This window comes from Bombina bombina, chromosome 3 (genome assembly GCF_027579735.1).
Source record: "Bombina bombina isolate aBomBom1 chromosome 3, aBomBom1.pri, whole genome shotgun sequence".
Classification (NCBI taxonomy): domain Eukaryota; kingdom Metazoa; phylum Chordata; class Amphibia; order Anura; family Bombinatoridae; genus Bombina; species Bombina bombina.
Genome location: NC_069501.1, coordinates 1,169,875,303 through 1,169,890,032, shown reverse-complemented (window position 1 = coordinate 1,169,890,032; position 14,730 = coordinate 1,169,875,303). Strand labels below are relative to the sequence as shown.

General features: G+C 40.4%; 1 protein-coding gene across 1 annotated transcript in view; it reads left to right on the top strand.

The window, feature by feature from the left end:
- ARHGAP42 (Rho GTPase activating protein 42) overlaps window positions 1-14,730 on the top strand; it is a 530,853-nt gene that overhangs the window by 262,742 nt on the left and 253,381 nt on the right. Inside the window, exon 4 of the mRNA XM_053708589.1 lies at window positions 1,027-1,128. Within this exon, the coding sequence (XP_053564564.1) occupies window positions 1,027-1,128 (102 nt within the window). The remainder of the gene's footprint in view (window positions 1-1,026; window positions 1,129-14,730) is intronic.

The window sequence follows — 14,730 nt, the reverse complement described above, 5'->3', positions numbered from 1 at the left end:
CAGGTAAATATTTTTTAATTTATACTCCAGTCACCACTTCACCCTTGGCTTTTCCTTTCTCGTTGGTCCTTGGTCGAATGACTGGGAGTGACGTAGAGGGGAGGAGCTATATGCAGCTCTGCTGGGTGAATCCTCTTGCACTTCCTGTTGGGGAGGAGTAATATCCCAGAAGTAATGATGACCCGTGGACTGATCACACTACAGAAGAAAGGAATTTATCAGGTAAGCATAAATTATGTTTTTCACGATTCGAATAGAGCGTGTAATGTTTAACTACTGAGCCATTTCCACTCTGTGCTGAGCTGTTTTTTTTTTGTTTTTTTTAGATGCTCTATTCGAATCATGAAAACATAATTTTGAGTTTCATGTCCCTTTTAAGTGAAAGGGTAGGTTATTAATTTAATAACCTAATAATATTTTTTTTAAAAAAAGCACAAGGAAGTTTTTAGTGTTAAAGTGAGCGGGCGTGGTGTGTTAGAAAAAAACGGCACTGAAAAGTGCCTTTACATTGCAGTCTATGGGGACTGTGTGTTCCCTGTAAATATACAATATATGTATATAAGCATTTACATATTCATAAAGCAATGGGTACCGCCATATTGTAACTAAGGTTACACTGAGGCAATTAGGAATGGTTATAAATGGCTTAATAGAGTGTGCAACCAATGACTGTGTGGCATATAGCTGTGCCTGCATCTCTCTATTTAACTTGAGTTGGAAAGCCCACAATATTTAGAATTAAATTACAGGAAAAGAGAACAAAATAAATAATGGATGTATATTGCAAAGTTGTTTTACCAAATGTAATTAAACAATTTGTATTAATATATTGAGGTGTTTAATGTCCCTTTAAAATGTTTGCATGCCGGTCTGTTTGATGTATGTTTGTTCTTCTACAGTCATGTGTAATTCTATAATATACCATGCACAAAATATATTGTTCTGACTTGTAATGCCTACTTACAGTATATGAATTGCTACTATTGGATGTTGAATTATAAAAATGTTTTTGTATATGTTTTACAGGAAGGAAAAAAGAAGTTTGACAAAGAGAGTGAAAAATACAATTCAATATTAGAGAAGCATTTGAATTTGTCATCAAGGAAAAAAGAGTCACATTTGCAAGAGGTATGTTTTTTTTCTTAGCAAAGGATTTGTAATTTGATCATATTATATTAAGCAATATGTTCCTTAACAATGATGAAAATGGTTCATCTGGGTTGATAGATTACAACAAATAAATGTGGCTGTGCTGATTTAAAAGGTTTGGTTTAAAAAAGAGCAGAGTGAAATCAAAACAAGACTTTCAATGCTTTTATAAACAGAAATTTTCTGAGTGACCAACAGTAAAAAGATCCACTATGTAGTGGATACACACACTTGTGTGCCCTGTAGTGGCGATACCCCTCACTCCCAGGTGAATATAAAATTCAATGTATGGCTTACCCCACTTCTGGCTGGGTTCTTCTTTCAGTTGTAGCTGTGCACTGTAGCATAGGGAGATATCGGATCACCAAAGTCCGCGGCTTGTAGGCCTGTCTCTCATCTAGTCCAGCGTGTTCAGCTGAGGAAACAGCGTCTCAGCCATGGGGATCCTCCTCGTTGTGGCGGTATGCTCTCACGCTCAGAGCAGTATTGACAACAGGGGGAGGGGTCAAGCCTGACATACAGGGGGTGCACGGAGCTCCGTAGGAGTCGTCCAACCGGCTGGATACAGTGTACAAATAATAAAGAAATGTTGGATTCCTCTTGCAAAAATATAAAAAAGATACTTTATTTTTCAATGGTAAAATACATACAGAAGCTCAAAAAACTTGACATACAACAGGCACAGCACCAGGGCTTACGCGTTTCGGCTGTGTTAGCTGTAATCATAGCCTGTTGGTGCTGTGTCTTACAGGTAATTTAAGACACATGCTAAATTTTAGTTTACCAATAAAATCAAAGTTACGCCCATTGTGTTAAATGTAAAAGGAGTCTGCACATGATAGAGAAATGTTTAGAGATTTGTCACACAACTTAAACTAACCTGAGAAACATCACTACAACGCAATGAATAGGAATATATAAATAAATAAATATATATACACCAAGCAATAATTTCATAAGTACACTCAGTGAAGAGAAAGTAAATAAATAAACATTACCTGAAATACATGTAAGATATGCAAATTTCATTGGTTAAATATTCACGAGTTCAGACTAAGAAATACAATAGAAAATGAAAAATGTAAAAATTGTAATAAATATTCCAGCATGCCTTATAAGTTGATAAATGAATGAATAAATGTGCTTGTTTAGAGATATATCAATCTAATAAAATAATATAAAACAAGAATAAAAGGGAAAGGGGGGGTGAAAAGGGGGGAAAGAAGGGGAGGCGTGGGGAGAGGGGGGGGGAGAGGATAAGGGAAGGGGAGGGAAAAGGAGGGGGGTGGGAAAGGGGAAGGAAATAGAGGAAAAGAGGGGGGAGGGGGGAGGAGGGCGGAAACGGAAAGGAGAAAAGGATGGGAAAAGAAGGGGGAGAAGGGGAAGGATGTTCAAATTGGACACCAGAATACCCAGGGGTCTAAATTCTAAATTTGATTTGATCAATTATTGGGAATAGATATAATTTTGCATTCCCACTGACACTTTGTCCTTTCCCCTCTCTCCTTCCCCCTCCCCCCCTTCTTTTCCCATCCTTTTCTCCCTTCCGTTTCCGCCCTCCCCCCCCTTTTCCTTTCTTTCCTTACCCTTTCCCACCCCCCCTCTTTTTCCCCTCATTTCCTTTCCCCCTTTTCCCTCCCTTTCCCTTATCCTTATTACTTTCTCTTCACTGAATGTACTTATGAAATTATTGCTTGGTGTATATATATTTATTTATATATTCCTATTCATTGCATTGTAGTGATGTTTCTCAGGTTAGTTTAAGCTGTGTGACAAATCTCTAAACATTTCTCTATTATGTGCAGACTCCTTTTACATTTAACACAATGGGCGTAACTTTGATTTTATTGGTCAACTAAAATTTAGCATGTGTCTTAAATTACCTGTAAGACACAGCACCAACAGGCTATGATTACGGCTAACCCAGCCAAAACGCGTAAGCCCTGGTGCTGCGCTTGTTGTATGTCAAGTTTTTTGAGCTTCCGTTTGTATTTTACCATTGAACAATAAAGTATCGTTTTTTTTAAATTTTGCAAGAGGAATCCAACATTTCTTTATTATTTCAATGCTTTTAATCTCATACCTACTTAAAGGGATACTGAACCAAATTTTTTTCTTTCATGATTCAGATAGAGCATGCAATTTTAAGCAACTTTTAATTTACTCCTATTATCAATTTCTCTTTGTTCTCTTGGTATCTTTATTTCAAAAAGCAGGAATGTAGGCTTATGAGCTGGGCCATCTTTGGTTCTGCACCTGGGTAGCGCTTGCTGATTGGTGGCTAAATGCAGCCACCAATCAGCCAGCGCTATCCAGGGTACTGATCCAAAAATGGGCCGGCTCGTAAGCTTACATTAAATAAAGATACCAAGAGAACAAAGAACAATTGATAATATGAGTAAATGAGAAAGTTTCTTAAAATTGCATGCTCAATCTGAATCATGAAAGAAAACATGTGAGTTCAGCAAGTTTTACAATATCTGTACCTAGACCAAGCAAATGTTCAGTAGTTTCACTGTGTATCATACATTTACACTACTTAAATGGGCCCCCAGTTATTCTATAATATAAAGTAGATTTTATATGCACTAAGATCAGCTTATTGTTTATAGGCGTATTCATACATAATTTATAAATGTTGGCTCCCAGACTGTAATAAATTGGAAATACCTTTCTTATGTTCTGTAACATGCAGTAGAGTTTACTGTAAACAAGAAGTACACTTGCTGCTATATTTTGGGTAAAAAATCTTAAGAAATGTAGAAGTCTTTTATTAAGGTTATTTTTGATCAGTTATGTTTTTATTCCATCTAATTAGTGAATAGCACAGTAGTATATGAGTATATGGATGTTAAATAGACATGGGGGCTGATTCTATAAAATGTGCTGATCTATGCTCGGTTTTCCATACTAACACTTGCAGGGGAAAGTGTTTTAAGTGCACTGTAACAATAAGCAAAGGAAAAGAAATAAGCCAGTTACTAGTATCTCTTCTACGAGAAAAAAAAGTAACAAAAAAGAACGACAATTTTATCTTCTAGAAAATAGCGTCTTGTCACATAGGTGCCAGGTCGCTCCACTGTTTTCAAAAGCTCTTGATAAAGCTTCACTAATGTTAGATATCTAGAATACACAAAAGGGAATTTCTTCTGTTAAGTGTGATCAGTCCACGGGTCATCATTACTTCTGGGATATTACTCCTCCCCAACAGGAAGTGCAAGAGGATTCACCCAGCAGAGCTGCATATAGCTCCTCCCCTCTACGTCACTCCCAGTCATTCTCTTGCACCCAACGACTAGATAGGATGTGTGAGAGGACTATGGTGATTATACTTAGTTTTATATCTTCAATCAAAAGTTTGTTATTTTAAAATAGCACCGGAGTGTGTTATTATCTCTCTGGCAGAGTTTGAAGAAGAATCTACCAGAGTTTTTGTTATGATTTTAGCCGGAGTAGTTAAGATCATATTGCTGTTTCTCGGCCATCTGAGGAGAGGTAAACTTCAGATCAGGGGACAGCGGGCAGATGAATCTGCATAGAGGTATGTAGCAGTTTTTATTTTCTGACAATGGAATTGATGAGAAAATCCTGCCATACCGATATAATGTCATGTATGTATACTTTACACTTCAGTATTCTGGGGAATGGTACTTCACTAGAATTACACTGTAAGAAATACATAAAGCTGTTTAATAACTAGAGATTATGTTTAATGTTTTTGCTGGAATGTAAAATCGTTTTCATTTGCTGAGGTACTGAGTGAATAAATGTTTGGGCACTATTTTTTCCACTTGGCAGTTGCTTAATCTGTTTTCTGACAGTTTCTGTTCTCCCTCACTGCTGTGTGTGAGGGGGAGGGGCCGTTTTTTGGCGCTTTTTACTATGCATCAAATATTTCAGTCAGCAACTCATTGTATTCCCTGCATGATCCGGTTCATCTCTACAGAGCTCAGGGGTCTTCAAAACTTATTTTGAGGGAGGTAATTTCTCTCAGCAGAGCTGTGAGAATTATAGTTTGACTGAGATAAAAAACGTTTATTCTGTAATTTGTTTCCTGCTTTCAGAATTTGTTATCTTTGCTAATGGGATTAAACCTTTGCTAAAGTTGTGTTGTTTACAAGGATTGAGGCTATAACTGTTTCAATTTATTAATTTTCAACTGTCATAGATCTTCTGTGCTTCTTAAAGGCACAGTACGTTTTAATATTATTCTAATTGAATTGTATTTCCAAGTTGCAAGTTTATTTGCTAGTGTGTTAAACATGTCTGATTCAGAGGATGATACCTGTGTCATTTGTTGCAATGCCAAAGTGGAGCCCAATAGAAATTTATGTACTAACTGTATTGATGCTACTTTAAATAAAAATCAATCTGTACAAATTGAACAAATTTCACCAAACAACGAGGGGAGAGTTATGCCGACTAACTCGCCTCACGTGTCAGTACCTACATCTCCCGCTCAGAGGGAGGTGCGTGATATTGTAGCGCCGAGTACATCTGGGCGGCCATTACAAATCACATTACAGGATATGGCTACTGTTATGACTGAGGTTTTGGCTAAATTACCAGAACTAAGAGGTAAGCGTGATCACTCTGGGGTGAGAACAGAGTGCGCTGATAATATTAGGGCCATGTCAGACACTGCGTCACAGGTGGCAGAACATGAGGACGGAGAACTTCATTCTGTGGGTGACGGTTCTGATCCAAACAGACTGGATTCAGATATTTCAAATTTTAAATTTAAACTGTAAAACCTCCGTGTATTACTAGGGGAGGTGTTAGCGGCTCTGAATGATTGTAACACAGTTGCAATACCAGAGAAAATGTGTAGGTTGGATAAATATTTTGCGGTACCGACGAGTACTGAGGTTTTTCCTATACCTAAGAGACTTACTGAAATTGTTACTAAGGAGTGGGATAGACCTGGTGTGCCGTTCTCACCCCCTCCGATATTTAGAAAAATGTTTCCAATAGACGCCACCACAAGGGACTTATGGCAAACGGTCCCTAAGGTGGAGGGAGCAGTTTCTACCTTAGCTAAGCGTACCACTATCCCGGTGGAGGATAGCTGTGCTTTTTCAGATCCAATGGATAAAAAGTTAGAGGGTTACCTTAAGAAAATGTTTGTTCAACAAGGTTTTATATTGCAACCCCTTGCATGCATTGCGCCGATCACGGCTGCAGCGGCATTCTGGATTGAGTCTCTGGAAGAGAACATTGGTTCAGCTACTCTGGACGACATTACGGACAGGCTTAGAGTCCTTAAACTAGCTAATTCATTCATTTCGGAGGCCGTAGTACATCTTACTAAACTTACGGCGAAGAATTCAGGATTCGCCATTCAGGCACGCAGGGCGCTGTGGCTAAAATCCTGGTCAGCTGATGTTACTTCTAAGTCTAAATTGCTTAATATACCTTTCAATGGGCAGACCTTATTCGGGCCCGGGTTGAAAGAGATTATCGCTGACATTACAGGAGGTAAAGGCCATGCCCTGCCTCAGGACAAAGCCAAAGCCAAGACTAGACAGTCTAATTTTCGTTCCTTTCGTAATTTCAAAGCAGGAGCAGCATCAACTTCCTCTGCACCAAAACAGGAAGGAGCTGTTGCTCGCTACAGACAAGGCTGGAAACCTAACCAGTCCTGGAACAAGGGCAAGCAGACTAGGAAACCTGCTGCTGCCCCTAAAACAGCATGAATTGAGGGCCCCCGATCCGGGATCGGATCTAGTGGGGGGCAGACTTTCTCTCTTCGCCCAGGCTTGGGCAAGAGATGTTCAGGATCCCTGGGCGCTAGAGATAATATCTCAGGGATACCTTCTGGACTTCAAATACTCTCCTCCAAGAGAGAGATTTCATCTGTCAAGATTGTCAACAATCCAGACAAAGAAAGAGGCGTTTCTACGCTGCGTACAAGAGCTCTTGTTAATGGGAGTAATCCATCCAGTTCCATGATCAGAACAGGGACAGGGGTTTTACTCAAATCTGTTTGTGGTTCCCAAAAAAGAGGGAACTTTCAGACCAATCCTGGACTTAAAGATCCTAAACAAATTCCTAAGAGTTCCATCGTTCAAGATGGAGACTATTCGGACAATTTTACCTATGATCCAAGAAGGTCAGTACATGACCACTGTAGATTTAAAAGATGCTTACCTTCACATACCGATTCACAAAGATCATTATCGGTACCTAAGGTTTGCCTTCCTAGACAGGCATTACCAGTTTGTGGCTCTTCCATTCGGATTGGCTACAGCTCCAAGAATCTTCACAAAGGTTCTGGGTGCTCTTCTGGCGGTACTAAGACCGCGGGGAATCTCGGTAGCTCCATACCTAGACGACATTCTGATACAAGCTTCAAGCTTTCAAACTGCCAAGTCTCATACAGAGTTAGTGCTGGCATTTCTAAGGTCACATGGATGGAAGGTGAACGAAAAGAAAAGTTCACTCGTTCCACTCACAAGAGTTCCCTTCCTGGGGACTCTTATAGATTCTGTAGAAATGAAGATTTACCTGACAGAGGACAGGCTAACAAGACTTCAAAGTGCTTGCCGCACCCTTCATTCCATTCAACACCCGTCAGTGGCTCAATGCATGGAGGTAATCGGCTTAATGGTAGCGGCAATGGACATAGTACCCTTTGCACGCTTACACCTCAGACCACTGCAACTGTGCATGCTAAGTCAGTGGAATGGGGATTACTCAGACTTATCCCCTTCTCTGAATCTGGATCAAGAGACCAGAAATTCTCTTCTATGGTGGCTTTCTCGGCCACATCTGTCCAGGGGGATGCCATTCAGCAGACCAGACTGGACAATTGTAACAACAGACGCCAGCCTTCTAGGTTGGGGTGCCGTCTGGAATTCTCTGAAGGCTCAGGGACAATGGAGTCAGGAGGAGAGTCTCCTGCCAATAAACATTCTGGAATTGAGAGCAGTTCTCAATGCCCTCCTGGCTTGGCCCCAGTTGACAACTCGGGGGTTCATCAGGTTTCAGTCGGACAACATCACAACTGTAGCTTACATCAACCATCAGGGAGGGACAAGAAGCTCCCTAGCTATGATGGAAGTATCAAAGATAATTCGCTGGGCAGAGTCTCACTCTTGCCACCTGTCAGCAATCCACATCCCGGGAGTGGAGAACTGGGAGGCGGATTTCTTAAGTCGTCAGACTTTTCATCCGGGGGAGTGGGAACTTCATCCGGAGGTCTTTGCCCAAATACTTCGACGTTGGGGCAAACCAGAGATAGATCTCATGGCGTCTCGACAGAACGCCAAGCTTCCTCGTTACGGGTCCAGATCCAGGGATCCAGGAGCAGTCCTGATAGATGCTCTGACAGCACCTTGGGACTTCAGGATGGCTTACGTGTTTCCACCCTTCCCGTTGCTTCCTTGATTGATTGCCAGAATCAAGCAAGAGAGAGCATCAGTGATTCTAATAGCACCTGCGTGGCCACGCAGGACTTGGTATGCAGACCTGGTGGACATGTCATCCTGTCCACCTTGGTCTCTACCTCTGAAACAGGACCTTCTGATACAGGGTACCTTCAAACATCAAAATCTAACTTCTCTGAAGCTGACTGCTTGGAAATTGAACGCTTGATTTTATCAAGACGTGGGTTTTCTGAGTCAGTTATTGATACCTTAATACAGGCTAGGAAACCTGTTACCAGAAAGATTTACCATAAGATATGGCGTAAATACCTATATTGGTGTGAATCCAAAGGTTACTCTTGGAGTAAGGTTAGGATTCCTAGGATATTGTCTTTTCTACAAGAAGGTTTAGAAAAGGGTTTATCTGCTAGTTCTTTAAAGGGACAGATCTCAGCTCTGTCCATTCTGTTACACAAACGTCTGTCAGAAGTTCCTGACGTCCAGGCTTTTTGTCAGGCTTTGGCCAGGATTAAGCCTGTGTTTAAAACTGTTGCTCCACCATGGAGTTTAAACCTTGTTCTTAATGTTTTACAGGGCGTTCCGTTTGAACCCCTTCATTCCATTGATATAAAGTTGTTATCTTGGAAAGTTCTATTTTTAATGGCTATTTCCTCGGCTCGAAGAGTCTCTGAATTATCAGCCTTACATTGTGATTCTCCTTATTTGATTTTTCATTCGGATAAGGTAGTCCTGCGTACTAAACCTGGGTTCTTACCTAAGGTAGTTACTAACAGGAATATCAATCAAGAGATTGTTGTTCCTTCTTTATGCCCAAATCCTTCTTCAAAGAAGGAACGTCTACTGCACAACCTGGATGTAGTCCGTGCTCTAAAATTTTACTTACAGGCAACTAAGGAATTTCGACAAACGTCTTCTCTGTTTGTCATTTACTCTGGGCAGAGGAGAGGTCAAAAAGCTTCCGCTACCTCTCTTTCTTTTTGGCTTCGTAGCATAATTCGTTTAGCTTATGAGACTGCTGGACAGCAGCCTCCTGAAAGAATTACAGCTCATTCTTCTAGAGCTGTGGCTTCCACTTGGGCCTTTAAGAATGAGGCCTCTGTTGAACAGATTTGCAAGGCTGCAACTTGGTCTTCGCTTCATACTTTTTCCAAATTTTACAAATTTGACACTTTTGCTTCATCGGAGGCTATTTTTGGGAGAAAGGTTCTTCAGGCAGTGGTTCCTTCTGTATAAAGAGCCTGCCTATCCCTCCCGTCATCCGTGTACTTTTGCTTTGGTATTGGTATCCCAGAAGTAATGATGACCCGTGGACTGATCACACTTAACAGAAGAAAACATAATTTATGCTTACCTGATAAATTCCTTTCTTCTGTAGTGTGATCAGTCCACGGCCCGCCCTGTTTTTAAGGCAGGTAAATATTTTTTAATTTATACTCCAGTCACCACTTCACCCTTGGCTTTTCCTTTCTCGTTGGTCCTTGGTCGAATGACTGGGAGTGACGTAGAGGGGAGGAGCTATATGCAGCTCTGCTGGGTGAATCCTCTTGCACTTCCTGTTGGGGAGGAGTAATATCCCAGAAGTAATGATGACCCGTGGACTGATCACACTACAGAAGAAAGGAATTTATCAGGTAAGCATAAATTATGTTTTTCTTAATGATGGGTACTCCTGTATTTGTAACCACCAAACCAATCGTGACTATGGCCTCTAGTTATGAAGCTCTGGATGTACCTGGCTAAGCTCGCCTCACATCGCCGCCGCGGACCTGAATAAGTTCGCCAAAGTTATCAAAAAAGCTGTCAAAAAGCCGCGCACCAAGTACGGGGCGATGAGCAGCGGACTGTGATAGTTATCACTCATCCGATCTCGCTGCTCTTCGGCTTTTTTACAGCTTTATTGATAAGCTGTCACTAAGCACCCACACTATACTATACTGTTCTACCCCCTATACCGGCGCCCCCGGAGCCCCCCACAACTAAATAAAGTTATTAACCCCTAAACCACCGCTCCTAGACCCCGCCGCAACTATAATTAATATATTAACCCCTAAACCGCAGCTCTCAGACCCCGCCACCACCTACATAATACCTATTAACCCCTATCCTGCCCCCCCCTATACCGCCGCCACCTATAATAAAGTTATTAACTCCTATCCTGCGGATCCCGGTCCCCGCCGCAACTAAATAAATTATTTAACCTCTAAACCGCCGCTCCCGGACCTCGCCGCCACCTATATTAAACTTATTAACCCCTAATCTGCCCCCCCTACACCGTCGCCACCTATAATAAATTTATTAACCCCTATCCTGCCCCCCTACACCGCCGCAACCTATAATAAAATTATCAACCCCTAAACCTAAGTCTAACACTAACCCTAACACTCCCCTAACTTAAATATTAATTAAATAAATATTACTCTTATTAAATTAGTTATTCCTATTTAAAACTAAATACTTACCTATAAAATAAACCCTAATATAGCTGCAATATTACTAATAATTATATTGTAGCTATTTTAGGATTTATTTTTATTTTACAGGCAAATTTTAATTTATTTTAACTAGGTACAATAGCTATTAAATAGTTATTAACTATTTAATAGCTACCTAGATAAAATAAAGTCAAATTTACCTGTAAAATAAAAACTAACCTAAGTTACAATTACACCTAACACTACACTATCATTAAATAAATTAAATGAATTAACTACAAGTAGATACAATTAAATAAACTAACTAAAGTACAAAAAAAACCAAACACTAAATAACAGAAAATAAAAAAAGATTACAAGAATTTTAAAATAATTACACCTAATCTAAGCCCCCTAATAAAATAAAAAAAACCTAAATAATAAAAGTCCCTACCCTATACTACATTACAAAGTAACCAGCTCTTTTACCAGCCCTTAAAAGGGCTTTTTGTGGGGCATGCCCCAAAGTAATCAGCCAATAGAATGCGAGCTCAATCTGATTGGCTGATTGGATCAGCCAATCAGATTTTTCCTACCTTAATTAATAAGAATCCTATCAGCCAATCGGAATTCGAGGGACGCCATCTTGGATGACGTCACTTAAAGGAATATTCATTCGGCGAGTAGGCGTCGGTGGAAGAGGATGGCTCCGCGTCGGCTGCTTTGAAGATGGCTCCGCTCCGGATGGATGAAGATTGAAGACGCCGTCTGGATGAAGACTTCTATCGGATGGAAGACCTCTTCAGCGCCCCTTGGATGAAGACTTCTATCGGATGGAAGACATCTTCAGCGCCCCTTGGATGATGACTTCGGCCCGGCTGGGTGAACACGACTCAAGGTAGGGAGATTTTCAGGGGGTAGTGTTAGGTTTATTTAAGGGGGGTTTGGGTTAGAGTAGGGGTATGTGGGTGGTGGGTTTTTAATGTTGGGGGGGTTGTATTTTTTTTTACAGGCAAAAGAGCTGATTACTTTGGGGCATGCCCAGCAAAAAGCCCTTTTAAGGGCTGGTAAAAGAGCTGGTTACTTTGTAATGTAGTATAGGGTAGGGACTTTTATTATTTTTTATTTTTTTTATTTTATTAGGGGGCTTAGATTAGGTGTAATTAGTTTAAAATTCTTGTAATCTTTTTTTATTTTCTGTAATTTAGTGGCGTTTTTTTGTACTTTAGTTAGTTTATTTAATTGTAGCTACTTGTAGTTAATTAATTTAATTTATTTAATGATAGTGTAGTGTTAGGTGTAATTGTAACTTAGGTTAGTTTTTATTTTACAGGTAAATTTGACTTTATTTTATCTAGGTAGCTATTAAATAGTTAATAACTATTTAATAGCTATTGTACCTAGTTAAAATAAATTTAAATTTGCCTGTAAAATAAAAATAAATCCTAAAATAGCTACAATATAATTATTAGTAATATTGTAGCTATATTAGGGTTTATTTTATAGGTAAGTTTTTAGTTTTAAATAGGAATAACTAATTTAATAAGAGTAATATTTATTTAGATTTATTTAATTAATATGTAAGTTAGGGGGGTGTTAGGGTTAGTGTTAGACTTAGGTTTAGGGGTTAATAATTTTATTATAGGTTGCGGCGGTGTAGGGGGGCACGATAGAGGTTAATAAATTTATTATAGGTGGCGGCGGTGTAGGGGGGGCAGGATAGGGGTTAATAGGTATTATGTAGGTGGCGGCGGGGTCCGGGAGCGGGGTTTAGGGGTTAATATAATTATTATAGTTGCGGCGGGGTCCGGGAGCGGCGGTTTAGGGGTTAATAAGTTTATTAGAGTGGCGGTGGGCTCCAGGAGTGGCGGTTTAGGGGTTGCCATGTTTAATGTAGGTGGCGGCGGTGTAGGGGGGCAGATTAGGGGTGTTTAGACTCGGGGTACATGTTAGGGTGTTAGGTGTAGACAGCTCCCATAGGAATCAATGGGATGTCGGGCAGCAGCGAACATGAGCTTTCGCTATGGTCAGACTCCCACTGATTCCTATGGGATCCACCGCATCCAGGGCGGCGGATTGAAAACCAGGTACGCTGGGCCTGAAAAGTGCCGAGCGTACCTGGTAACTTCCAAAAGTAGTCAGATTGTGCCGAACTTGCGTTCGGAACATCTGGAGTGACGTAAGAATCGATCTGTGCCGGACTGAGTCCGACGGATCAAAGCTTACGTCACTAGATTCTACTTTTGCCGGGCAGTAGGGCTTGATAACTTAGGCGAATCAGCCTCGCCACAAATACGCTGCGGAATTCCAGCGTATTTGAGGTTGACGGCTTGATAACTAGAGGCCTATGTGTGTACTGGACCTTCTGGGTCATACAGCTAAATCACTTAGCCAGACCAGTAGCCAATCTTCAATATTGTTAGTTTTTTTTTTTTTAAATACGCATTCAGTTTGAATGATAACAATTAAAATTCACATAAAACCACTACTTGATTATCTGGGGCTGTAGCATATCATGTTCGACAGACATCAATGAATGCCGACAGCATACGCTGTTGGCATTTAACATTGCACAAGCAGTTCTGGTGAACTGCTTGTGCAATGCCGACTAGTGCAGATTTGCAGCCAATCTGGGGTGTCAATCAGCCCAATCGTATGAGATTGGGCAGTTGATGTCCGCAGCCTCAGAGCAGGTGGACCAGTTAAGGAGCAGCGGTCTTAAAACTGCTGCTTCATAACTGCTGTTTCCGGCGAGCCTTCATGCTCACGGGGAAACAGGAGCATCAAGGGCCGAAGCGGTTCCTCTGTCTTTTTGAGCAAACAATTCATCAGCTGCATATAATCGGCTTTTGACCAGTTGCTCTAACAAACGCTTCACATTTGTGCTTTTAGCCTAGCTGTGTGCATCCAAGTGAAGGGGCAGACTTGTTCTGACTTATAGTTATCCCACCCTACGGATCTACCTCTAAATTTGAATCCTTAGCTGGGATAGTATCCTGAGATTCCTGACCTATCCTGCCTGTTTTAGTCCAGGATTACATCTTGTTGCCCATGAAATCTGGTCTGCTGGTTACATTTGAAGACTGAACAGTGTAGCTCTAGAAAGACAAGCTGCAGAATATTGTTTACATCTATCCAGTCTTATCTAATCTATTCTAATGTCTAAGTCTCTGTATATACTGCAGCCAGCCTTATAATCCTCACAGACATTTATTAAATTCATTTTTTTGTAACTATGTTAGCATAAAACATAATGTGAAAGGCAGATTTCTTATTCTCAGTGAAAGGGTTTAGTATAAGAACAATATTCCTTTTAAAGGGACTTCTCCATTTTATCCTTAATGTGTCAAATGAAATATGTTTTCTATACAAAAACTATTGAATAAATATTTTTACTGCAAGTTCTGCAAATTAAATTTCATAGCACAGAATTTACCCAGTAACTTGTAAAAGGCAGCTCCCAAAGCACTGCTGGTCCTGTGCCGAACACAACCAGTACTATGCATATTAGCTGCCCCTGATGGGCTCAGCAGCTGTGTTCATCTCCAGAACAGTAGTGCATTGCCAGTCCTGTACTGTCTTTAACTATGTGTTTAAGCCCTTTGTAGGGGGTTAAAAGCATAGATCTGTTCAAAGAATATGTATTGCAAAACTCAATAAAAAATATTGTAACTACATGGTGTTTACGGTCTCTTTAAACTTATAATCTATAGGAGAACAATGTGGGGGGAAGTATCTTGACAATACAGATCATAGTGATGGAAAAGGTAGTAAATGGTTCT